Source organism: Calonectris borealis, chromosome W (assembly GCF_964195595.1).
Source record: "Calonectris borealis chromosome W, bCalBor7.hap1.2, whole genome shotgun sequence".
Classification (NCBI taxonomy): Eukaryota; Metazoa; Chordata; class Aves; order Procellariiformes; family Procellariidae; genus Calonectris; species Calonectris borealis.
In genome coordinates, this window is record NC_134351.1 from 10019492 (window position 1) to 10044439 (window position 24948).

A 24948-nucleotide genomic window follows, 5' to 3' on the forward strand; every position below is an offset into this window, starting at 1 on the left:
ATAAATGAGGATAAACGCAAAAGGTTTCAAAGGAAGTTGGTCATTCTCATCTGATCATCACATGATGAGTAACAGATGAAAGCCTGAGGATTGATTTTCTCTAAGAAGACCAAGATTTGTTCTGAAGTAGTTTCAAAAAAAAAAAAAAAAGAGCTATTTCAAGAACTTTCAAATTACCCAGGGCTTTACCTATTAAATTACTTGACTGCAGAAAACACTTTAAAAATCACAAAAGACCGGGCACTGTATTATTTGTGCTATGTTAGCAGTCACTGAACTTGAATCCTCACCTCCTAGAAGTCACTAAAAATAGGACTCAATACAGTTCAGGGAAGGGCGTAAATTCCTTAAAGCGACAGTTTCATTTAGCTGAACATAAAGATTTTTATTCCCACATAAGTAACTAACATTATACTAAAGTGAAAAACAAAAGCACAGGGCACAAAATTCTGCTCCACTATATTTTGTTTATACCCCTTTACTTTCCTGAACCTTCTAAGGTTGGCCAATTAACTCAATTACCTAATTTCTGTACTGTTTACAGATAAATGCATTTAAGGTTTTGCAGTTGTCTTCATACAATAAAGTCAAATTGTGAAAATATTTCAATTAACCTATACAAACTCCTGCCTTGACCAAAATTTGATTTTGATAATACCATCTCAAAAACTTAATTTAATAAATTATCACAAGGTGGAGAAAATTAGCAACAGCCTAGAAGCTTCCCCCTGTGGACAGCAACTTCAAATTCAACCAATACCCACTATCCATCACACAACTGGTACCTGGCACACTAGAAGGGCTTGATCACAGGCTCACTTGTGATCTCATTGATCCACTTTATCACTTGTAAACAATTATCACTCATCAGTCTCACACCAGTTTGAGAATATGTTCACTTAGTGCTACTGTCAAAGCCATCTCTCTCAACAAACGCTGAGAACACTTTTGTTCTCACCCATAAGCTGCAGCCTGCTACCTCTAGCTGTCACAACGCATTGTGGGGTCATGCCATGAATCAGGTGAGGAAGCTGAATAAACTCTGAAAGTAAAGCACTGTGTCCCCTCTTTCCAAAAAGCACCAAGGTAGATCAAAAGTCCAAGTCTGGCTCAGAGCCCAGCCCAAACAGCCATGTCAGCGCAACTACGACAGCAATCTGCAGAACACTGAGGAGAGTATCTCCAACTCATACTACTAAAGGAAATAACAAACCTCAGCACAGGCAATTGCTTTCTCAACTGACATATGGTTAACCTGTGCGTCAACACGTGGCTATAGGAAATAAAACAGATTTGCCTAAACACATTCGGCTTTTGAAGTTTGCCTCCAGTATTGGCAGTGTTGTGGATAGATACCTAGTAGTAGGATGAAAAAATTAGTCAAAGCTGTTGCTGTAACTCCCCCCAGCTACCAGGACCACTCTCCCATGAAGTTTTGCAGCCTACTATATTAGAATAAACCAAATGCAAATCAGGTTACCTTAATCAGCTGGACTGAAAATTGCAGTGACTCAGGAACTGATTCATGAACAGGTCCAACATCCTTGCCTCAGAGTGAAAGACCGGGGGCAGAACCAGCATCAACCATTTAACATTAATCCACTGCCACGTGCCTCTCAAGACTCCCTATAAGGTGACTATACACCTTATAAACCTTGTACCACCATCGCTAATGTTCAAGGCAACAGTAGAGACAGTCGTCACAGGCATCGGAGAAACTGAACATCCCATGATGTTGTAGGCTCCCCTACGGCAAGCAACAGTGCATCTGCCTTGCCGTGCTGTATCTAGTCAGCAATGACAGAGAGAAGTTCAGTTTTCCAAAGCTATTAAACCAGCATTACCAAATCTACCACATTTCCCACCCCCCTTTTTTGAAAGCAGCCGTTATTATTTGCTTTTGTGCCATATGCATTTCCGGGTATTTAAACTTTTCCAAGATCAGAGGCAACACTACCTACTTGCAAAAACATGTAAAATGGAAACAGTTGTCAGGAAGAGCCTCATTCCTTGGAATATCATGCTGCATAAGGCCACTGCTGGGCTCAAGAAACCATATTTAATCATGGGAAACAACCTGTCACCCCAATAGTTCATTGATAAAAATACACTGTCATTGTAACTGCATCAACACTTCCACAACTGAACAGAGCAGTGATAGCGTGGCAACAAATCTGATATGTGACTACCAACCTTCACCCTATCATGTCACAGAGAAAGTTGTAGGCAATTTTTTTTTTCCTTACACAAATGGGAAAACATAACAACGTGCTCCCTAAACAGTCCACTGGATGGTTGGCCCATTTTGTTTGTGCATTGTTTTCCACTGGGTGTGCAATCAAACATAAGTACAAGAGCACACACGTACTCTTCCTTTCAATCACTTCTAGCTGATGCTGGAATCCCACTCTCAGTGTGAGCAACAGCAATGCCTCAAGTCCCTCATATCTACAGCTAAATTGTCAACTCCTAAATTTCTGGCAGGCCAGTGTGCCAGTTCCACCGTAATGACTTCAAGTGGCTGAGCCTCTAACTCAGCCACATGAGCCCAAACATCAATGCCAACTCCTTCTGGTTCTCTGAATCACGCAAGCGCATCTCTCTCTAGCCAGGCTTTTACAGGCTGAATCCCCAACACCACAACCACCACCTACTCCATCTACGTGTCCAACCCCATGTAGTCTCCCACAACTGGAGCTTGCATGTCTTCTGCAGACGAAGCCACCACAGCCTTCCACTTGTCCGTCACAGATAGAGCCCCCCAGCCTCCAGGTCCCCCACAGGCTCACCCTAAATGTTATGCTTGTAGTCAAGCTTAGATGCCAGTCACAAAAGACACATCTTTTTCTTGTTGCCTGTTCAGCCTCTAGCCTCAGTTTCTCTCTGTTGATTCCCTTGCAAGTTTCTATAACCTGAACCCAGTTCCCCCATCTCCTACATATTTACCTCCCCCAGGACTTCACAGCTAGGTCACACAGAAGGTGAACACCAACTCTCCCTCCTCTTGCAGGCCACCTTTGCTTTTAACTCCCACGTAACTCTCCACTCCCTGCACACAGGCACATGCCCAACCTCTCTCCCCAGGCCGCGCTCCCCACACTCGCGAGCGGAGCCCCCAGGCTCCCTGCGCCACGGACACAAAACCCCACCCGTCCCACAGCCCCGCACCGGCTCCAGCCTCCTCCACACCAAAACTCCAACGCAGACGCCCCGACAGGCCGCACCCCCCACCCCCAGCTCACAGCCTGCCGCGCCAGCACCCTCCCTCCCCGCTCCCCTCACACCGCCCCCGGGCCCCGACCCCCGCCCCGAGACCCCCGCCGAGAGGCCGGCCGCCCAGGCACCCCCGCCACGGCACAGCCCGCGGGGCGGAGGCCCCGCCGCGGGCCCCCCGAGCTGCCCCCGCCCTACGGAAGGATACTGTCCCGACTCCAGTAAACGCCGCCGCCCGGCCCGGCGGCCAGCTCCGCCATCTTGAAACAACCGCCACTCCCAGAGTGCCCCCCGCCGCCCCCCCAGCGCTCGCCGCCCATTGGCTGCCCGCGCCGGCTTCTCCTTGCCACTGCCGGGGGCCGCCGGGCGCTGCCGGAACGCGGAAGAGAGGGGCATGCTGGGAATCGTAGTCCTCCGAGCGCAGGCTGACGAGCGGACTGCGCTCCCGCGGAACTACCACTCCCGTCAGGCCGCCTCACGCTTCCCGCCCTCCATGGGCTGACCGAGGCATCGGCCGGGAGAACTACTACTCCCAGCGCACCTTGCGGCGCAGCCGCGGCTACAGGGTGGGAAGAAGGACAGAAGGGGTTATTCCCACCGCACGCACGCCCACGCCCCATCGATCTCGCCTGCGTACCGGCGCGTTGACGGCGAGGGGAGCCGGGCAGGGGCCTGCGGAGGATGGAGGAGAAGCCCTCCGCCAGCATCAAGCCCTACCTGGACAAGCTCACCCTGGGGGTCACACGGATATTGGGTGAGTGGCGGTGCAGGAGCGCCCCTTGGGCCTGGGGTAGACCGGGGGGGGGGGTGTGTGTGGTCATTCGGTTGTCATGGAAACCGCCCGGGGGCGGAAAGGGGCGCCTCCCTCAGGGAGGGGGTCCCGGGGCGGCCCTGCGAGGCCCCAGCCCCTGCCACGGCCCCGGGGTCCCCGCCGGTGCCAGCCCTGCAACCGGGAACCGCTAGGCAACCCCCGCTGCAAGGCCCGGGCGCCTGCAGCGTTGGGAGCCACCGTGCTGCCCGGGGCATCACGGCAGAAATCCTGAATCTCTCGACTTGAGAGAGCCCTACAGTTTCAAAAAAAATGAAAGAGAAAGTGGTGTTTTTGTTCAAAACCGTGCATAATTTTTAGCCTCTGTTGTAACATAGGGTCAGCAGGTAGCGTGCCCGACGGAAGGAGTTCAGCGTGTGTTCTGGCAGACGGCTAATCTGTGAATCTGCTCAGGATCAGCTCCCCATAAACAGTCACCCTGCAGCTTATTCCCATACCCTGGGACTTCTTCCACGACGTGTCCTGCTTGCCATCTCTGGTTTTTGCTCAGATCTCGAGCCTTCTTGTATCCCTGCAGTACCCTTTGAAGTTCAGTAGGAGTGCAAGGCATTCAACATCTTAAAAGTAAGGCTTCTCAGGCAAAACTTTACTCATGGCAGCAGAATCACAAGAATTGGTGAAAGTATTTGCATGTGTAAAGGATTTTAGCATCAGACCTTTCATCTGTCAGCAGTTTGGGGCACAGAACTGTCATATTTGTACGGCTGGAAAGCAATACATATATCCCAAGCCTTGCGTACGACAACATTACAAATTGCAGTTCCAGAACCTCTTCCTATAAATTTCAAAGCCAAAAGTGACCACTGTAATTAGCTCACCCAGCCGCTGTATTGCAGGACAGTGAGTTTCGTCTGGTAACCTAAGTGTATCGCTAATTGCACATGTCTTTAGGTATCTGCTCAGACAGACAAGATTAAAAGATCAGGGCAAAATTCTTGCTGTGGGCTTCAGTGAGGACAGGATTTCATCCTCAGTCTCTGTTCAGCGTTCTCTTACTGACTTATTATTGGACTTCCTGGGAGGGTTTTTTGTTTGGTTTTTTTTTGTGTTTTCCAGTTGTGAGGTCAGGATAACATTATCATTCTACTCTGTGAGAGCATTAAAAAGGTGAAACTACTGATGATCCACCATCATGGCAAATGCTTCTTTGAAGTAGCTCTTTTAAAAAAATTACTAGCCCTACCCACATTTTCACCACCCAGGCTCAGATGTATGAGATCTGCATGATGTAACTACGTCCAAAATTAATGTTGCCATGTAAACTGTTTGGGGTAGGTGTGTTATTTACACCAGCAAGACATGGCAGTGCAGGTTTGGCTCTGAAAGTCCTGTAGCATCCCTTTCACATGGAACGTGTTTCCTGGTTTGTGTTTGGGTTTTTTGGTTTTTCTGTCTCTATCTCTGACAACTTGTATTGTGCAATATAGCAATGCGCACCCCAGTCCATTGCAGTGATGTTTTACTCTGGTTCTTTTCTCTGTCTCTCCACTCCTTCTGGGAATTTTGCACATTTTTTTCGCAGTGAAGTAGTCCAAAGCATGTAAATTGTGCCACCATATTAATTAGAATTGCTGAACTAATTGGGAAACACTACCAATCTGTTCAGTGTTTGTTTCTTTCAAATAACAAAGGTATCTCATTCAGAAAGATGCCTTACATCTAGTTTGCAGCACTAGAAACTGTCTTATTTTAAATCTTCTTTTGGGAAGTCTCATGAAGCCAGTAGACACTTTCCTGCCTACCATAACATAAAAGCAGTAATAAGCTTTTAATTCTGTTGAGTTTGTGAAACATTTTTTTTCAGGAGATAGAAATGATCTCATAATGAAACTCAACATACTCCTTTTAAGCAAGAGAATTTTGCACGTACAGTATTTGGAAACTTGAGGCCCAATTTTCCAACACCTTCATGAACAAATGTTCATGGTACCATGAACCCTCCTTTAAACAAATTCTATATATGAGGTGGGGGTGGGAGGGGGTTGTTTTGTTTTTTTTAACTTGCAGTGTCTGTGGAAGTCCTTACAAGGTGGGAGATTCCTCACAAGTGTTATGGAGGTTATAATTTGAGGAAAAAAGAGAGGCGTGTTTCCCATTGCCAGTATCATTCATTTTGCTGCAGTTCTATGACTAATAGCAAATTCCAGAAAGGTTGATTGCTCACAACTAAATCTGAATGGGAGGTGTTAGCTGTTCTGGACAGCCCAGAGCAGGACCATACTTCACTATTTACAGTCTTTATTAGGTAAGAATGTAACTATCCAGATATTTTAAAAAAATGCTGAGAATTTATCCAACTTGTAGGCGATATGAGCAGTACTGTAAGGACTGATAATGCGGTGATTTCCTGCTTCAGCTTTGTGTCAGACCATTACATTGACTCTTTCTGATTAATACCGCAAAGCATTTTTGGAAGCTTCCAGAAGAAATGTCCTAAAAATAGGACAGAGTTTACTGTAATCTTGATTCAGAATGGTTAATAGGGAGGAGTCTCTTAAGGTTTATCCTATATCTTTTGTCTAACCTAGGTGGCTTCTTTATTTCTTCCGTCTGGAAGAAAAAGCAATCCATGGCAGATGACTTCTTTTCCTCATTAATGTTTAATGGAGCTCCCGTCCGTACCTACACATATCTGTAAAACGCGGTCATCAGTTTACCCACAGGATATTTTTAATTTAACATTCAGACTTTTAAGATAGAATTTCTCTTTCTTTTGATCTTGGATTTGGTTCAGACCTCTTTAGAAGTTGCAGTTCTCTCATTCCTAGACATCTTCTTTGGCTGATGCGATATTTAATCTTCTGTCATCCCAGCCGAGCCGTTGTGCATGATGAATTAAACATCCGTGCTGTTTTCTTTGATCACAGAAATAACAATTACTGTGTTATTATAATCTCTTAACTTGTCATAAGGCTTGCATAGCTTAAATGGAAAAGACCAGTTAGATCATTGGTTCCACACACTTCTTTAGAAGCAGAATACATATGGACGGCTTATATTTGAGCAAGAGACAGATCCCCCTGCCTTGCACCCACCTATTTGAAGTGAAACTTGGCGGAACATCAGAGTCTTCTGTATGTTAGGGCCCTGCATTGGCCAGACAGATTACCTAGGTGACCTGCTATGATTTTATATTTTTTTCTTTTTTCTGTCTTTAACTTGGAGTTTGGTTTTCTGGTGCTATGTTTTGTCTTTTAAATTATCTGTCAATGTAACAATCAATACTTCCAATTAAAGTGGAGTTTAGACTTCCTGAAACGGAGTGCTGCTCTTCCACCAGCAGAAGAGACTAGGGCAACACTGTTGCTAGAATTAAAAGCCCAGAGCTGGAGATAAAAAACAAACCAAAGCTCTCTGGTGCTTGCCTTTCCTGTCTAGTGCACTGTGTATGTTTTACCAGAAAGCAATTACAATATGTGCGACTGCTTTGGGAGCCAATACTTTCACAGCAGAGCCGGTCTTGTAAGCCCTGCATAGTGATCGCTTCTACTCCACAGCCCTGTGTGCTGGGCTTGCAATTCCCACAACAAGTTAGTTGGACCTGATCCAAAGTGAATGAAGTCAGTGGGAACTATTTCAGTTGGCTGTAGATGAAGTAAAACATTATAAAATAATAAGTGCAGGGGAGACGGTTCTGCCATCACACACCTGCAAGGATAGCACCATGTAGATTAGTATCTTGCATTTATATAGCATTCTTTCCCATAAAATACTCAGGTGATTTTTATAAATGATGAGCTCAGTGCTCGTAACAAATTTGCATGTGTCCAGCTGGGATTCCAGAGAACTGATGTTTGCTCATGCAGGTCCCTTCGGCAGGATCAGGTTCTGCGTCTGTTCAGAGCCACTGAATCCAGCGCTGAAGTGTGCCCGTCTTTGTGGAATACGTTGTTAGCGATTCACAGCAACACTGAGCAACACCTTGTGTCAAGCTGAGAATATCCTACCCAACTGAAACCACAGGGCATGCTTACAAAGAAAGATTAATCTCTCTTTTAGAGTTTGCCCAGGAACCCACGGTTGATTTTTCCATGAATCCTCTGCAAAAGATCACACCTTGAATACAAAATGTGTGCGTGTGTGTATACGTGTATATATATCTGTAAAAACCATCAAAGGATGGCATCATGCGCAGCACTAGGCATCCTCATGCCAAGACATGCTGAGTACAGTTGTTACACACAAAAAAGAAAGCGACTGCTCAGTCACCAGCACAATGCTTGCAGTCATTAATGCCTTTTCCCCAGCTGTAGGTCAGGTTAACTTGCAAAATTGCCTGGTTCTCGGTGCTTGATGTCACTCGTGCCAGCTGCAAACATGCTCCTCTCTTCATTTTAGAGACTTCTCCAGGAGTTGCTGAGGTGACGTTTGTGGAAAAGGAGCCAGCTGAACGCCACACAATCATTTCATGGGAGCAAGTGAGTATTTTCGTGATAATACTGAGGTCAGTCTGGATGTACAGCAGCCCTTGGATAATATCAAATGCAATGGCTACCTTGTGTTTGTCTGTGGGACAATCGGTTACCAAGTTTGATGCACAGTGGAGCCTAAACAGATTCTTTTGGTTTTTTTTAATCGGGTATTACTCTGTCTTTTAGGCTATCACATGCACCTGATCTGTTAGAGAGAATTCAGTGTGGGTATATTCAGAAGACAACTCTAAGAAGAAATCACATAACTGTAGTAGGCAGCAACAGTGGTGACTCAGTGGAGAACAGACATTGTTCTGACTCAGGTCTGAAATCATTTTCCAACTCCCTTTCAAACAAAATGAAGAAGCTCTTTATTATTCATGGATACTAAAGATAAAGACCTCAAGTCGGAAAATATCACTGAGCCACCTAGTTCGTTCTAGTTATCTATTTCTCTTTTCAGTCTCAGGTATTCACTTCCATTTATCATGGCCCCTTCTTCCACCTCCCCTTTGGCTAACCAACCCAGTCTTTTGGCCAAGGCATGTCCCATTGCCTGTTCTAGAAGACTATGAAGGACACATGCTACCTTGACTCCACTGACCTCACTGCATCCGAGTGTGTGACCAGAGGGCTCCTGAATACTATTGTGTGACTCTGGTGGGCATTTTTGGTCCCCTTTTTGAATATGCATGTGTTTATCAATCCCACGACCATGGGGGAATAACTGCTTTCTAGGTATCACTCATATCTGGGGAAGGGACAGTAGAAGCTGACTGGCCTTTGGAAAGGGGCATGGCAGAGGATGGGGTTGAGTGAACCTTCCTCCCTCTGCTCCAACCCAGGCTATGCCGTAACACACAGGCTCCCAGAGACTGCGCTTGTTACCACCACATAAAATAACTTCCCCTTTGATGACGCCTTGCCATTTACAGTTTTTCCTAAGCAGTAGGGAAAAATCTTGCACTAGTTTTGATAATGCCCTATCCCAATTAGTGATATTTATCAAGAATTTATAAATCCAGGTCAGAATGTATGATGTGATGTAACCTGTGTTATTTACTGAAACTTGTACAGTAGCCAGCAACTGTGGTCAGGCAGAAATGTCCGGTTTTTCAGGTTCATGTGAACTGATTCCTGATTTCCTATAGCTGTTGTTCAGGTGTCGGATTAACTGGGCTGGAAAGTCTGAGGCACCCTGACTGTGAGCCAGCTCAGGTCTGGGAGCAGCAGAGTGACGTTCACTCATTCTTCTGTTGAGTGGAGAGGACCGCTCCTCCCGAACACGGTATCGCTCTCGTTTTCAGGTGCTGCTACTCCTCCGAACTAAATTGGGTTTGTTTCAAAATTGAGCTATTCCTGTAAAGCCAAACTTTGAGATACTGTAGCCAAAGCACTTCACTCCAAAGATGTCAAAACAAAACTTCAGCTCCCCCCCTCCCAGTGATGGACTAAGTTAATTGTGGAAGTAAATGGTGAAAATTAAGTAGATACAGTTGAGCTGGACTGCTAGTGGTGAAGGACTTCGCTATCTATTTCTTTTGGTTCCAGTTGCATTGACAAAACCTGAAATCTCCCTTCTCCAATTAAAAGATAACTATTTTCTTTTTCCCTTTTTTCCTTGAGCTTTGGGGATGAAGTCTGATATTTAACACAGTCCACGCAATTGCAGTATGTCCTGCAGTGATGATTAAGTGCAAAGCACTCAGCTCCTCACAGGCCCTTCCAGGATGAACTTGCACCTCACTTTTCCTCAAACTCATTCTGCTTGAATTTGAATACAAGTTTATGTGTACCTAATGTTCACTTTTATCACTGTTTTTTTTTTTTCGTAGCCACTAGGTGGCAATACTTATGCACGTAATCATTTCTCCATAGTTGAGATTTTAACAAGATCTTGCCACAGTCTATATTTTTAACTCCCCTCTACGTCCTTGGTTATGAAAGTATTTGAAGGGCTTTTTGTGTGATGTAGGGAAAACTGGTCCAACTATTCCCAAAATTACATTCTTTTTCCAAAAAAAATCTCTCTTTTCATTGAGACTCACCAAATAAAAGCTCTATTCTTAAGATTTTTTTTTTTACATCTTTTTCTAGAAGCAATTTTCCAGCCCTATTTCAGTTTTGCAATTGAAAGGTATTTCTGCTGAGAGAAAATCTATGGTATTTAGAAACTCTGAAAAGAGAATCAACCTTTTTTTAAATTATGAATTATTAAAATTATATTCTAATAATGTTGGCAATGTGCATTTGTTTTTGTCTCCATCAGCTGTGTTTGTTAAATTGGGCTGTGCCCAGTTTGTGCTAGTATTTAACTGGATACGACGATGGAAGTTTTAAAATCTTAGATCAGCTTGTTGAATGTCCATTAGCTGCCATGGGGCTCTGCAGGGGAAGGTGAGCTTCATGACAGGATACAGTGCAATAAGACAGTAGGAGAGCGGAAGAGATTTTTTCCAAGTCTTTCCGTAGGGGCAGAAAGAGCTGTTAAGTCTTACACTTCAGGAAATCAAACCTGAAATCAATCCTGAATATTTTATTGGAAATCAGCACACTCGCAAAAATATTTAAGGTGTATGGTTATCAAGTGTTTACATGGGTAGCATCGCTTCCCCAAAATTTTCAAGCAGTTCAAAATATTTTAATAAAAACAGATAATTTTTTCACCTTTCCTGATATTTAGACCTACCAATGTGTTATCTTTTTCCCAAGAAAGTGAGACAAGCAATAGAAGGGGAAGTAGAGACAGAGTTGCCAGATCACTGGAACACCAGTGCTAATAACTGTATATCATCCTATGACCCCGTTCCCACTCCTAAAATTAGGCTGGCAACTGCCCTGCTCCCCTCCACCTGCAGTTTTAAAAATAGGTGTTATACTAAAACATTGCTAGAAGGCACTCTGGTATCTGCAGTGATGATGTCTGAACCACATTTTCTTTTTGCCTCAACCAGAAGAGAAATAAGTCACTCACATCATTGTTTTGGTTTTCAAAAAATAGAAAGTTGCATTCTGTTAGGGGAGAGCTGGAGGTCCCAGGGCTCAGCACCGCAGCAGGCCAAGCAAAATGAAAGGGGTCATGTTCCTCTAATTGGCTTAACTGCCCCTGGCTGGCTGTAAGCGATCCCTGCCCATCACGTTGCTGGAGCATTGATATTCTACAACTCTACATGCGAAATTTGTTGTTTCTCCTTACGCACTTTGTCTACAAAGATTTATTTTTCTGTAATAAAACCATAAAAAAGCCCTCCAGCAGTCTGGTGCTTTCCCGTTGTGGACTGTCTTAGGCTGCCAAACAATTTAGAAACTCTCTACATGTAAATCTCAGTCGGAACTGCGGTGGTGGTTTCTGGCTATTCTAGAAGTCTTCCTTGCTGCTTCTACCATACCTTCTTTTGACTCAAAAGTATGCATGCAGGCGTGCGCATCCACAAGGGTCCTTCTTGCCATCCTCCTTGTAATGTCCTCCCTCAGAATTAGGCGAGCCTGCCATCCCTGATCCCCAGGAGCAAAGGACCTGGCCATCCTGAACCTGCCTTGTGGCCCTGACCGTGGGAGGGGCAGGGAAGTGGATCCAGCAGAACCAGTGCATGAGGAAAGCTATATTTCTTCAAGCTGCATAACGGGGGAGAGGCTGGAGGACTTTTGGGAGGTGGATAGTGTTTCTGACACAGCATGCCCCTCCTGTGGGGCCTTATAATATGCTGATTAGAGAATCATAGAATCATAGAATCGTACAGGTTGGAAAAGACCTCTAAGATCATTGTGTCCAACCATCAACCCAACACACCATGCCCACTAAACCATGTCCCTAAGGGCCTCATCTACACGTCTTTTAAATACCCCCAGGGATGGTGACTCAACCCCTTCCCTGGGCAGCCTGTTCCAAGGCCTGACCACTCTTTCAGTAAAGAAATTTCTCCTAATGTCCAATCTAAACCTCCCTTGGTGCAACTTGAGGCCATTACCTCTCGTCCTATCGCTAGTTACTTGGGAGAAGAGACCAACACCCACCTCGCTACAACCTCCTTTCAGGGAGTTGCAGAGCGCAATGAGGTCTCCCCTCAGCCTCCTCTTCTCCAGGCTAAACAGTCCCAGTTCCCTCAGCCACTCCTCATAAGACTTGTGCTCCAGGCCCTTCACCAGCTTCATTGCCCTTCTCTGGACACGCTCCAGCACCTCCATGTCCTTCTTGTAGTGAGGGGCCCAAAACTGAACACAGGATTCGAGGTGCGGCCTCACCAGTGCCGAGTACAGGGGCACGATCACCTCCCCGCTCCTGCTGACCACACCGTTCCTGATACAGGCCAGGATGCCGTTGGCCTTCTTGACCACCTGGGCACACTGCCGGCTCATGTTCAGCCGGCTGTCAACCAGCACCCCCAGGTCCTTTTCCTCTGGGCAATTGGCTACACAACACGGTCCTCAAGAGAATTGCCAAATCCTGTTCTCTGTCGCGGGGGACAGATCTACCCCAGCCCCACGCCTTTTGGGGCAGGAAATCCAAGCAAGGTGATCTCCTGGGAGTCCCCCCAGATCAGATTTATAAAAGGTACAACGAGAATGTCTCAGTATCTTACATAAATTAACATCTTCTGCATTCATTGGCAGCTAGGGCAGACCAGTCATGAAACAGCATCACATTAGGGAGAGAGAAAGGTGGCTGCTGATGTGCTCTGCTACGTGGAAGCGTGAGAAGTGACATAAATCCCTTCCTTTTCTCCCCAGAAGTTGCATAAAACTCATTCAGTTTTTTAGAGAGGTCTCTCTAAAGCGATATGCTTCGATTGTTGTCCTTTTCTTTAATATATTTGCTTGGGAGGCATTGTTACAACAGTACTTTAAGTGAATTGCCATATGTCAGTGTTTTAGCTCTGGATCCAGCGCTGATCAGGTCTTGGCAGCAAGGCTACTCTGGTTCTAATATTCTTTTCTTTCCTCAATGGACTGTGCTTTCTTGGGAGACTATTTGGGGATATTATAGACAATAAACAAAAGAAATAGACCTCACACACCATATTGGGCACTTGGGATATTTTGTTTTATGAGCTGATGAGTGTAACCAGATGACTGGAGTGAAAACAGCTGCTTGCCAGGGCTGTGGTTAAGCCACTTCTGGCACGTTATTAGGAATATCGTATTTTATGAGTCTGGAGATCACAACCCTGGAAACGACCAGTTGAGCAGGGGGAGTGCAGAGCTTGAGAAGCCATTTTTAATATGTAGTAGCGGCTTGTTTCTCTGACTCTGCTGTCAGAAGACCACTGTTTTGAAGTCATAGGATCATGTGGCTAAGCATAATATGACAAATTAGTCAATCCTTTCCGTCAGATGGGAGAGATGGATATAGAATCATAGAATATTCCTGATTCTATATAGAGGCCTTTCCCTATAGACCCCAGATTTGCTCTGGTAACAGCATTTTCCACCCATGTATTTTGCACCATCATTTGGAAAGTCATGCAAAGGGACATGGTTAGGAGAATCCTGAAATGAAGTGGGGAGGGCAGCTATTTGGAGAAACATGCACATGTTGATCTTTTCATCAAGAAAAGGAGGGCTCAGAGCTGAAGGCCTATCCAGATGTGATTTTTTTCCTTATCTTAATCAGCTATATTTGTTAAATTGGGCTGTGCCCAGTTTGTGCTAGTATTTAACTGGATACTATGGTGGAAGTTTTAAAATCTTAGATTTTGTCATCCCAATGGATCTGGTTCTCCTTAGACGAGAACATTCACTAAAGTCAAAAAAGCTGTTGCCATATGTATTTTTACTGCTGGGGTAGATTACTTAAAATTAGGGGGGTTGAAGTGGATGAAAGTGCTGTGTAAACATTTACACTCTTCTGAGGCTTTGTAGCAGGTCTGTCATATTTTCTTCCTTCGTAGTTTTAAACCTAGTCACTGCGCTTACAGCTACAGCTTGAAATTGGAAGTGGTAAAAGCACACCATGAAATTATAAATGTTTAGGACTGAGAAGAACCACAGAAGAAGGTGTGTTTGTTGAAGGCATTTGAAGAACTTCAGATATGTCCATGTGGTTTAGTAATCTCCTGAAACATACCACCAGGGCCTCAGCCATCACCAGGCTCTTATCAAAGGACGATAAATTCTCCTCAAAACAAAGTTTCTACAGTATCAGATTCTCTGCTTTCATACCTGTTGCCTCTGAAGATTTTCCCTACCTGGATTAGGAAAGCACTGTGCTAGCAACCAGGCTGCTGACGGGGCAAGTGAAGTGACCTGCCCTATTGCAAGCTGCAAAGCCATTAATATCTGGGACTCGTCAGTAGCAGTCTGTTGGCATAAGTGGATACGCTTAGAAAGTAAGTTAACACGCAGGAGTGAAGGTTGTGGGTGGGTTAGAGGGTCCTGCACAGCGTATACACCACAGTTTAGGGGACAGGGACTGCAACAACTCAAAGAAAGTGACTGTGAATAAAGCTCTAACAGGCAGAAGGGCAGCCCTGGTTCTAGGGGAGGGAGGGGAATTGGACAGGAGGAGGCCAGCGCCTTCCCTTGCTCGTGCCAGTTACTGATGACCAGAGGCCAGTGTTGCAGCTGGATGCACATCTGGCAGGTAGCTCCTGCTGGATAGAGGTATTGAGGCAACGTCAGGGCAGATAACTGGATATGCACAAGTTGGAGACATGGGGAAGAATCTGATCAGCATCTCTGGAGATGTTACAAATTTGTGCCCCAAGTGAACCAGAGCTACATGAACTGCATGTGCATGTTTCTTTTCCTTAGCTACTGGTTACCAGAATATTCTTCCTTTATTTTATGAGACTTTGAATGTTACATTTTCTAGTAGCTGCTTCCAGCAGAGGCACAATATTGGAAAGCTATTAACGTCTGACTCCTCTGCTTTCTCCAAAGCAGTTCTGTAACTGCTCCAAAATCCACCCAGGCCTCCGAGGCCAGGCTGTGAATACCTACTTGAATAACATCTTGATCTGTGACAGGGTGAGCCTATACAAGGGAGAGCACTACTGACCTATAAATGTTCTTAAAGTTTATAATTCTCTCTTTTGTTGCTTTGAGTTCATTGCACAAAGAGCAGGCCGTGTCCAACAGCATGTCTTTGAAACTGGCTGAATGAAAGAAATGCACCTTTTTTTAGAAAAGGCTGAAAATCCTGTCGCAAAAGTACTTGAATTATCAGACTTGCTATGTTGCAAATCTCACATTATTTGTCCATTTTCCCTGTAAAAGGTAGCTTCTGGAGTCCTGTGATTATAAACAGGTCTCAGATCAACATTTTAAAGAAGAAATTGTCTCTCCTCCTGGTTTAATGTCAAAGCTTGACCCTCAAGGGGCTTATTTGTGTCTTTGTTCCTGAGCAGATTTAAAAGCACGTGGAACTGAAAAGGGAGAATGACCACAAGTTGCAACTTGGAGGTTCAGACTGCAATTAGGAAAACTTTTTCACAAGGAGGGTGGTGCAGCCCTTGGACAGGTCAACACAGAGATTGTGGAACCTGCATCATCGGAGACTATCCTGAGTTTTGGGGTCTTATTCTTTTGGAGTCTTGAGTTTGACGATACTTTAAATGCAAAATCACTTCAATCTTTTTCTCTAAAACAATTACAAACAAAACAACAGATAACTCCTTTAATCATGGGTGTTGCTTGTCTTCTTAAAACTCATAGGCTTCTGTACTGTTTCATTTTGTGTTCTTGACACATCAACAGGAACGGAGGGTCACTGGTCTGCACCCAGTCCTGTCACCGGGAGCAGTGCCTGCAATTGCCTGTAGCTCTTTGGGTTTCTTGTTGTTCTGAGGATTAAGCCTTTATCCTTCCTTCCTCATATTTGTTGCTTAGCTGAAAAGTCTAAGTTAAGAAAGGCTTCTTCCACAACCAAGATAGGAATAGGAGAAGGGTCCTGGTTCTCAGAAACACTCTCACCAGCTCGCTGTAGTTGCTTCTTTCGCTGTTGGGTCAGAAGGCTTAGGAGCCCCAGCCGAGTGCTGAAGTTTGGTGGGATGAAGCCAGACCAGCAGGTTTGAGACTGACTCTGTGTATTTGCATACATACTGTTTGTTAAGTGAAATGTCAAACGTGCTTGATTATGTGCAACTATTGAGTTTATGCTTCTCTCACCTTCTTGGAACTGAAATCCCTCAGAAGAAGAGAGTCCTTGTGCTAATATTATACATGCGTTAGTGGAACAGGTAGGTTTAGTCTGATTTCACTTAAAGCAAAACTCTATTCTTGTAAGCCATATATATGAAAAAGCTGATTGTTCTTATATATGTGATCTTGGAGTGGCTGTTAGTGTCAAAGGATGATATGTCGTCTCAGTTGGGGAACAATCCTGTAACAATCTTGTGATGACTGACTGCTCATTGTGAAATTTTCCCAAGTCATCTTTGTTAATACAGTAGCACAGACCCAAGAAATATGCAGTTTTCTCTCAAGGTTTTAGGATGAGGTATTTGAGCTGATTTGAGTCATCTTGGGGTTGAGCAAACCATTTGGTGACAAATATTTCTGTACCAAAATTCAGTTGCTCTTTGGGTTTGAGGCATGTTCTGCATTTTCCCATAATACTTTGATTGTGATTTGCAGAAAAATTCCTGCATATTGCCAGAGGATTTAAAGAACTTCTATCTGATGACCGATGGCTTCCAGATGACCTGGAGTGTGAAGACTGATGGTGAGTCCATGTATTCCTCTCCACCGATATCCTCATTTCATTGCAACCAGTCTTTCCTTTGCAGAATCTCTTTAATTTCAGACTTACTTTCTGCACAGCCAATACACATCTGTCAGCATCCTGCATTAGGCTGAGCAAAAACACATGCACCAAGTCATTTTGAATGAAAAATTAGCACCATTCCTTAACTTGCAAAAAAATGAAGTAGTTTGTTTCTGCTAGGCAGCTTGATCAGAGACTACAAAAAACTGACCTCTGAATTAATAAGCGAATGCAGTTCTGCATGGAATCGTAGACTGTTTTAAAGATGTCCTGGTGAGGAAAAAAATATGACTGCACATCAAAGGTCCCTTCCTGATGCAACAGAGCAAAGCCCATTGCTTGCATGTGTTGGACTTCCACAGAAGAGACGTGTACACTGAACGCTGGCTAGAAACCAAACAAGTCTTCATGACATAAATACCATTCTGTAATATACTGGCCATCTGTTGATACTCAGGTTTAGGTGTGTAGTTTAAATCATGTACCTAGACTCCCTCTGTAGTTCACGGAGAGAGAAGCAGCTGTAGCACGTTATCCTATCATAAAGCAGCAGGAAGAATCACCCTCTGATAACACTTCTTTCTCATTAAAAAGTATATGTACGTGCCGGAGCCTGATTCTGCTTTCCATCAGCTAAAGTCCATTCACTGGAGTTATTTCTGGAGTCAGTGGTGGAAGTGAGAACAGGACCGAGCTTTATTAACCATCCTTGTTTGGCAAGAATCGGGCAGTCCATTCACTCTGCACTGGAGCCCTGCAACTATTATCCTGGCTCTTGTTGCCTTCAAGTGAGGTTGTCAAATTGGGCTGTGGACACTGCTCGCTTCTGGAGATGGGTGTCAAATACAGGGTTTTCCTCAGGAAGTGGAATTTCATTTCAGAGACAGTTGATGTAAGGGCTGTAGCACCTGCACTGAGTCCCATCGTGTTTCAAGTGGGATTTAGTGTGTTGTGACCTCTGAATAGTCTTGTGTTCAAGAGACCAAGGCAGCTCACATAACTGTCTTGTTTGAGCAAACATCCAGTAGTGCCTTCTGAGGCCCTTCACACTGACACGTGGCTGAACAGGGTGCTCGTTGACTTGATGTCTGGTAACAGTACTAGTCCTCAGAAGGAGAGACAAGCCCTCAAGCGTTCATTCAGGTACACCCACGTGTTGACACACTAATAAAATCCTGTGTTGGTATGGGAACCAAGAGGATGCACCCTGAGCAGGTACATGGGGTGGAAGAGGACAAGCTGCCCCATAAGCTGGAATGGGTGGGGTGGTTTCTGGTAGGAAGGACAGCAACAGGGAAAAGAGTTTTGAGGAGGTGGCTATAGTTAGCCAGGATTTTTAATAGCCAGTTTCACAGGACTGGGCTAACAGCTGCAGCACAGGCATAGCCAGCAGTGTAATTCTCATACCTGCACAGCTCTGAGATGGTGTCGCATCGCCTGTAAGTGAGATTGTATGTTTGAAAAAGCCTAATTTTTGTTCCACTGAAGCCTGACTTGGTTAAGTGTCCAGGCCTGCTGGGTATACCCATCTCTTCTCCCCGTCTGTGTTTTAGAAGAGGTTGAGTTGATGTGTGGAGGAAAAAAAGTACCTCCTATGCTTTCCTGACACTGGATGTGATTAATGATCAGTCTTATTGCAGATACCCCAATGCCCCTGGGCTCCATGGTGATTAATAGTGTCTCAAAGCTGTGTCGGCTTGGCGGTTCCTCTATGTACGCTCTGCCTAATGCACCAACTCTCGCTGACCTGGAAGATGACACAGACGAGGAAGGTAAGGTCCTGTTAACGGGGTAGAAAATGTGCTCTGTCTCATCCCTTTTGCTCTGTTAGGGTAATGTTAGCATATAGCACATGGATACAGCAACTGAAAAGGTCAGTAGATGTGGTTTTCTTTGTCTCCTGCACCGGACCTACTATATGTCTTATTAGTCCCCTACATCCTTGAGAGGTAGACTTGTATGCTGTGAATCTCATGGGGATTGTTAATGCTGCCAGTCGCTAGTATTATTTGCATACTCTTTTAACAGCCCGGCAGCCCTCCTGTTCTGCCTTTTCCCTATTTAAATTTTTAACTGAGGCTTCCTCCAGTGATTCAGCTTCTAAAGTCTCTGTGTGCTATGGTGTTATATGAACAAAAGATAACAGTTTTTGTCTTGGTAGTGAAAAGACAGCTGGATATGCTCTTTGGAATTGGAAAAATAACTCTGGTAAATACATGTAAGTGTGAGGTGGCACTGGAAAATGTGTGTTTCCAGACTGCCTAAAAATGCTGGGTATCCTGCAGTTTGGAGAGAAGAAGAAGAAAAAAAGCCCACTCTTTTTCTCAGAGCTTATACAGTCTAACAAGACTGGAAGAAGTAAGAAGATAAGAACAGAGGCAGGTGTCATGCTGACTCCTTAAAACATTGTTATTTGATTTCAGCCTATCTCTGAATCTCCATAGCTCTTGTAGCTTCTAAATGTGGCTGAAAGTTTCTTTTTGCACATTCCAGCTTGACTGCAGTCCTGATCTTCTAGCCATTGTAATGAAGTGGGCCAAATTCTGCTTCCATTTAGCCACTCAGACTTCCACTGATGCACTTATAAGGCACACTGAGAAAAAGCTACATCCCCGCCAGTGTTCTCATCCTGACTTTCATGGAAAGCTCTACTTAAGAGTACAGCTCTTGTGTCCCCCTTCTTCCTCAGCAGCATTAGAATTCAAAATTATATTCTGCAAGAACTTCCAGCTACACGATCTCAAAATGGTCCTGTAGAAAGGCTATGTGGTGGTTGTGGGTCAGAAGTTGGATATGAGTCAGAACATGTGGCTGTTGAGAAGGACGCTGATGTCACACTGGAATGTATGAAGAAATGTATATGTCTCCAAGTTCATCAAAGTCTTCTGTCATGAGAAAAAGAATAAACTGTTCTCCCTGTCCTCCTTAGAAAAAAGGAAAGTAGGGCAAAAAAGAAATGGTGGATAGAACAGAAGTCATGGGCTTCAATTGCAGCAAGGAAGATTCAGGATCCACATGAGGAAAACTTCTAAGTGATAACCATGGATTTGGGTTGACTGTCTGGAGACTCTGGCTTCTCCAACACTGGAGGACTTTAAGAAAAGATTAGACAAACACCTCTCAGGAGTGACATCTGTAAAGCTGATTTTGCTTTATGCCAGGGAAGGACTAGAGGGCAGCTTGATGTCTTTTTTCAGCCATCAGATTTTGACTCCGTGGTTTGTTTTCCTACCAGAGATGAAAATTTTTCTCACTTTTTTTTTTTTTTTAAATACAGGGCACTTAATCCTTTCCAAGAAGTATAAATATAATAGTTTGATTCAGTTCTTCCTCAGCTGATTTATTAATAAGTATAAAATAGATTGACTCTTTGCAGCTGAGTCACAGTCATGTTTCATGAAGATTTTTTTTCTGTTTTCAGGTAATGGAGACAAACCAGAGAAGCCACACTTTGATTCTCGTAGTCTAATCTTTGAATTAGACCCATGCAATGGGAATGGGAAAGTTTGTCTTGTTTATAAGCACGCTAAACCAGGTAAGACTGAAAAGAGCAAAGTTAGCCATCTCTTGTTGTGGATTGTATCTGGAGGCCACATGTGTAGAATCATCTTACATTTCTGACCTTCTTTGCAATTTGTAGATGAACATTTACTGGGACGTCCTGTCTCCACTGAAGTCAGGGCCTAAACTTACAGAGTCTTAACTGGAGCTAACATTTTCCCTCCTTTCAGTGTTTGAATCTGAGTTATAACTTATGATTTCTGCATGCATAGCATACTTGCATACTGAAACAGGAAAGCATTCACAAATGACCTACAGACAATCATGTTGAAATAATGCAGAAGGCTAGAGCTCAGCCACTAACATATCTCTGGTTACTCGCATGTCTCGGAACAATTCCCTTACATTTTGATGAGAAAGGGTGTAATGCTGGTTAGAATCAAAGGGTGGATGGCGAAAAAAGTCCTTAGCTGATTGACACAAGGTTCTTCCACCTTGTGCATGGATGCAGAGCCTCCGGGTGCTAACTAGGTCAAAATTTGGCAGGAAGGGTGGAACAGGAGTGATGGGAGGAAAGATGGGAGCTGAGCTGTTCCTTCTGACAGATACACAGAAAGCTGCTATCAGTCAGGGATAAGTGAAATACTCGAGTCACTTGTACAGTAGTTGTCATCTGACACAGTGCACAGGTCACTAGGTGTATGTGTATACCTGTATGTTCACTGTATCGGGGTGTGCAATTGTGATATACCTGTTCTTAAGAAAACCCTTTGGTTGTTATCTTGTTTCTTTCATTGGGTGTGACTACAGCTCCCAAGGGAGAAACTTCTTACTTATCCTCTTGCCTCCCAATCTTAGCGATTTCAGCACATGCAGTGGATAACCTGAGCAAGGGGAGGGAGCATTGTTTACAGGTGTTGATGTCAGCACAGGGGACAGTGTGTTTAATTGGCAATGATGTTCAGCGTCTCCCAGTGTTTTTCCAAGTAAAATCACTTCTTTTTATGCTCGAGGATGTCACCACCAGAGAAATATTTGATCGCTGTGGAAAGATTTTGCAAAATGTGTTTTTGTTGGCATCACACACTCCCATGGCTTCCAGACTCTGGACTCTATTCAGTAATCCAGATGACTGACAATTGAGTTAATTGCTTTTTACTTTGTGGGGTAGATAAATGTTTGCCATAATCGTACTTTGAACTTACACTACAAAGCTGCTGATGTCCGAGCACGTTCCGTGTAGAACATCAGTCCCAGGTTGGGAAGGAATAGCACTGATCCATTTTACGGTGGGGAAAATGAATATAATGGCTATTGCATGAGTATTTTTAGTAAGGCTGGGAGCAGAACCAAGTCCTTTTCAGTCCCCGTCCTCTAACCATTAAACCACATTGCCTCTGGATAATCATCTATGTTAGTCAGGGATGCTGCCTTTTAGAAGCTGCAGCCTTTCTGATAAGTATGTTGTGTCTCCCACCTGACAATGGCCAGGGGTTGATCTTATCACTGCAAAGCAAAAGTATTATTTGTGTTTGTTTTGTTCTAGTTGTCTCCCCAGACACAGAGATATGGTTCCTGGACAGAGCTCTGTATTGGCATTTCCTTACCAAAACCTTCACGGCCTACTACCGCCTGCTCATTACCCACCTGGGTCTCCCACAGTGGCAGTACGCCTTCACCAGCTATGGGGTCAGCCCCCAGGCCAAGGTAGGACAGCAGGATCCAGCTTATCAGTATTTCATAGAATCATAGAATCAAAGAATCATTAAGGTTGGAAAAGACCTCTAAGATCATCGAGTCCAACCATCAACTCAACACCACCATGCCTACTACACCATGTCCCTAAGCGTGCTCTACTTCGTCAGTCAAGGCTGTGTACATGGTACCCTAGCGTATGCCTGTGCTCTGCCTTTCTGTAACTTTCCTGCTAGAACATTTTTGTTCAGTATATTCACAAACCTTAGTGAAATCATTCATGTATTCCCTAATCATTTGCAGCCTCTGTTAGTTAAAATCCCCATTTGTTAACCATTATCATTTTTAAAGGTCTTCAGGGGTGGTATATTAAAACTGTTTTCCATTAAGCAGTACATGAATAGATTGCCATCTACATTTTGGTATTGATCTTTTGTTTATCTTGTTCAACACTTTTGGTTTCAGTGGAATGTGTAATACCATAACCCCTACAGTTTTATTTCCTGACTTCGTCAATGGAAAACTGATAGGAAAAACACGAAGAGATGAGAACTGCAGGGCATAACATTGTGGTGGCATCTGGGAATCAAAAAAAAAATCATTGTGGTCACTTCTAGATGTAAAATCAGACCGAAGAGGAACAAACACAAAATTCTTTGTGTAAAGAGTTAAAAAACCTGCATTATTGCATGTGTGAAGAGAGGGAGGGAGGCTATATTTTGAGAAGTTCAGCTAGTTTGGTTCCAATTTGTAAGCACTTTTAAATTCCAAGTTTTTTTAATCTTTTCTGCTTCTCTGAATCTAAATAAATGTGGTTTAGTTTCATCCCCTCCCTTTGCATTTCCTCATGTGGTTTAAATCAGGAGTTGCTCCTGATAGGAGTTACACTGCAGGAAAGGTAGTGTTAAGTTTGTGTCTGGTTCTCTTCTGTGTCTGGAATGTGGGGCAGTTCCAGGACTGTAGCTGTAGCTGTGCCTTGTGTATCCTTATCACAAGGCACTCTGCACAGTCCTGTAAACTGCAAACTGATAAGTGGTGTATGATTAAAATCAGGTCTCAGGGGTGAGGTGGAACAGGGTGGAAATGTCTAATTGCAGTTTGATTGTAACCTCTTCCTTCTCCACCATCATGCCTTTCAGCAATGGTTTAACATGTATAAACCCATAACCATCAACACAGCTCTCCTCTCTGAAGAGGCTGATTCCTTTGTGAACAAGCTGGACCCCAATAAGGTATTTAAAAGCAAGAACAAAACTCCAGTGATCAAAAAGAAACCGCCCTCCCAGCCAGCAGGCTCCCAAAAGAGTCACACAAGCATGACCTCCTCCAAGACATCCTCACTAGCTGGGAATTCTTCAAGGAAGTGAGACCCCCAGATCTGACCCCGGACAGCGTTTGCAATAAGCTTTGATGTTCTCTGATGCAGAGTCTCAGTGGTTCCTACAAAGTTCCTTGTGCATGAATAGATGTGCCCATGGAAAACACATTGCAGCATTTGCATGAAATATAGCCATGATGTGCTTTTACATGGGAGGGATGTAGTTCCTGGAGACTCTGAGAAAAAAACTTGAGACAATGATTTTATTCCCTTCTGCTACTTGCAGCATGTACTTTTCAGAGGGCATGAAGAAGCCCTTGATGTCACTGCTCTATAGGGAAGCTTTTGTTCCTGTGCAACTACAGCAGTGAAATGAAAGAAAATGTAAGTCACCATTACTTTAATAGACCCATGCTGAAATACAGCGTATGAAGATATTTCTGCCATCTCCTTTGAAAGAAACCTGTCCTGACCTTGCATGCTATGGGAGCAGGCTGGAACCCACTGAACAAAGAAATATCTTCTGCTTCAGACAGAATTAAACTCCGCACTTCCCTCTGCTCCTTCCAACTTCTGCTCTGAGATTCATGGTACAAAGGGACCTGGGGCTTCCAGGTCTCTGCATTGTCCTAGTCCTTGCTTGCTCTACAGCCCAGACCACTTTTTGGCCTTTGTGCCGTATCTTTTCGGATAGTGACGTCTGTGTGATGTCCTTCCCGAGTCAGTGGTGTTAAGTGTAAGAGTCCCATAAGCCAGGAGGACCCCTTGGTTTGTCACACGTTCATTTGCAAAGTTGGCCATTCAAACAGCCTTTGTCACTTTTAATTGGGCAGGATCTGACCAGGGGCCACTGAGATCCTACAGCCTTAGAAGCCCCTGATGCTGTTTCCTATACTGTAAGTGTTCAGGTTAGAACTGCACTTTAACCCATTCACTGCTGGTTTTCAGTTACACCTGTTTGTTTCCATTACTTTTCTATGCCATTCCGTCTTCTTAGATGTGCTGGAAACACATGGTAGCAACGAACACATTTTGTGCCTAAGCAGGGAAATCAAAGTCACCATCTTCAAATAAGCACTGATTATTTAAACATCATCATCTTTTATTTATAAAACAGTCATATAATTACATAAGACAAACCTACCTCACAGGGATGTTGTGAGGCTTTCACAAGTATTTGTATGGCCTTCAGAAAGTTGAAGCCACCCTGTAAATGCTTAATAGTATTTTAATAAAGATTTGAGTATTTTCCTCCAGAATGATTGGGTGTTTGAAG

At 44.1% G+C, this 24948-nt stretch overlaps 2 protein-coding genes and 1 long non-coding RNA gene across 4 annotated transcripts in view; 2 read left to right on the forward strand and 1 right to left on the reverse strand.

Annotated features, from left to right (window-relative positions):
- LOC142074817 (protein hinderin-like) overlaps positions 1 to 3579 on the reverse strand; it is a 172752-nt gene extending 169173 nt beyond the window's left edge. For both annotated transcript variants that reach the window (XM_075135696.1, XM_075135695.1), the window contains exon 1: positions 3422 to 3579. Coding sequence is in view for 1 of the 2 variants with exons in the window: in XM_075135695.1 (XP_074991796.1) it covers positions 3422 to 3533 (112 nt within the window). In the remaining variant the exon portion in view is untranslated. The remainder of the gene's footprint in view (positions 1 to 3421) is intronic.
- Positions 3580 to 3781: 202 nt separating this feature from the next.
- Positions 3782 to 24931, forward strand: LOC142074820 (tubulin polyglutamylase complex subunit 2-like). Its single transcript, XM_075135702.1, has 7 exons — positions 3782 to 3967; positions 8381 to 8460; positions 17029 to 17116; positions 18799 to 18930; positions 20580 to 20693; positions 22206 to 22366; positions 23494 to 24931. The coding sequence occupies exons 1-7, from the start codon at positions 3895 to 3897 to the stop codon at positions 23719 to 23721; spliced, it is 876 nt and encodes a 291-aa protein (XP_074991803.1). The 5' UTR covers positions 3782 to 3894; the 3' UTR covers positions 23722 to 24931.
- On the forward strand, positions 8658 to 10656 carry LOC142074821 (uncharacterized). Its single transcript, XR_012670718.1, has 3 exons — positions 8658 to 8777; positions 8924 to 9114; positions 9606 to 10656. It is a non-coding gene; the product is annotated as an uncharacterized LOC142074821 (long non-coding RNA).
- Positions 24932 to 24948: the final 17 nt, after the last annotated feature.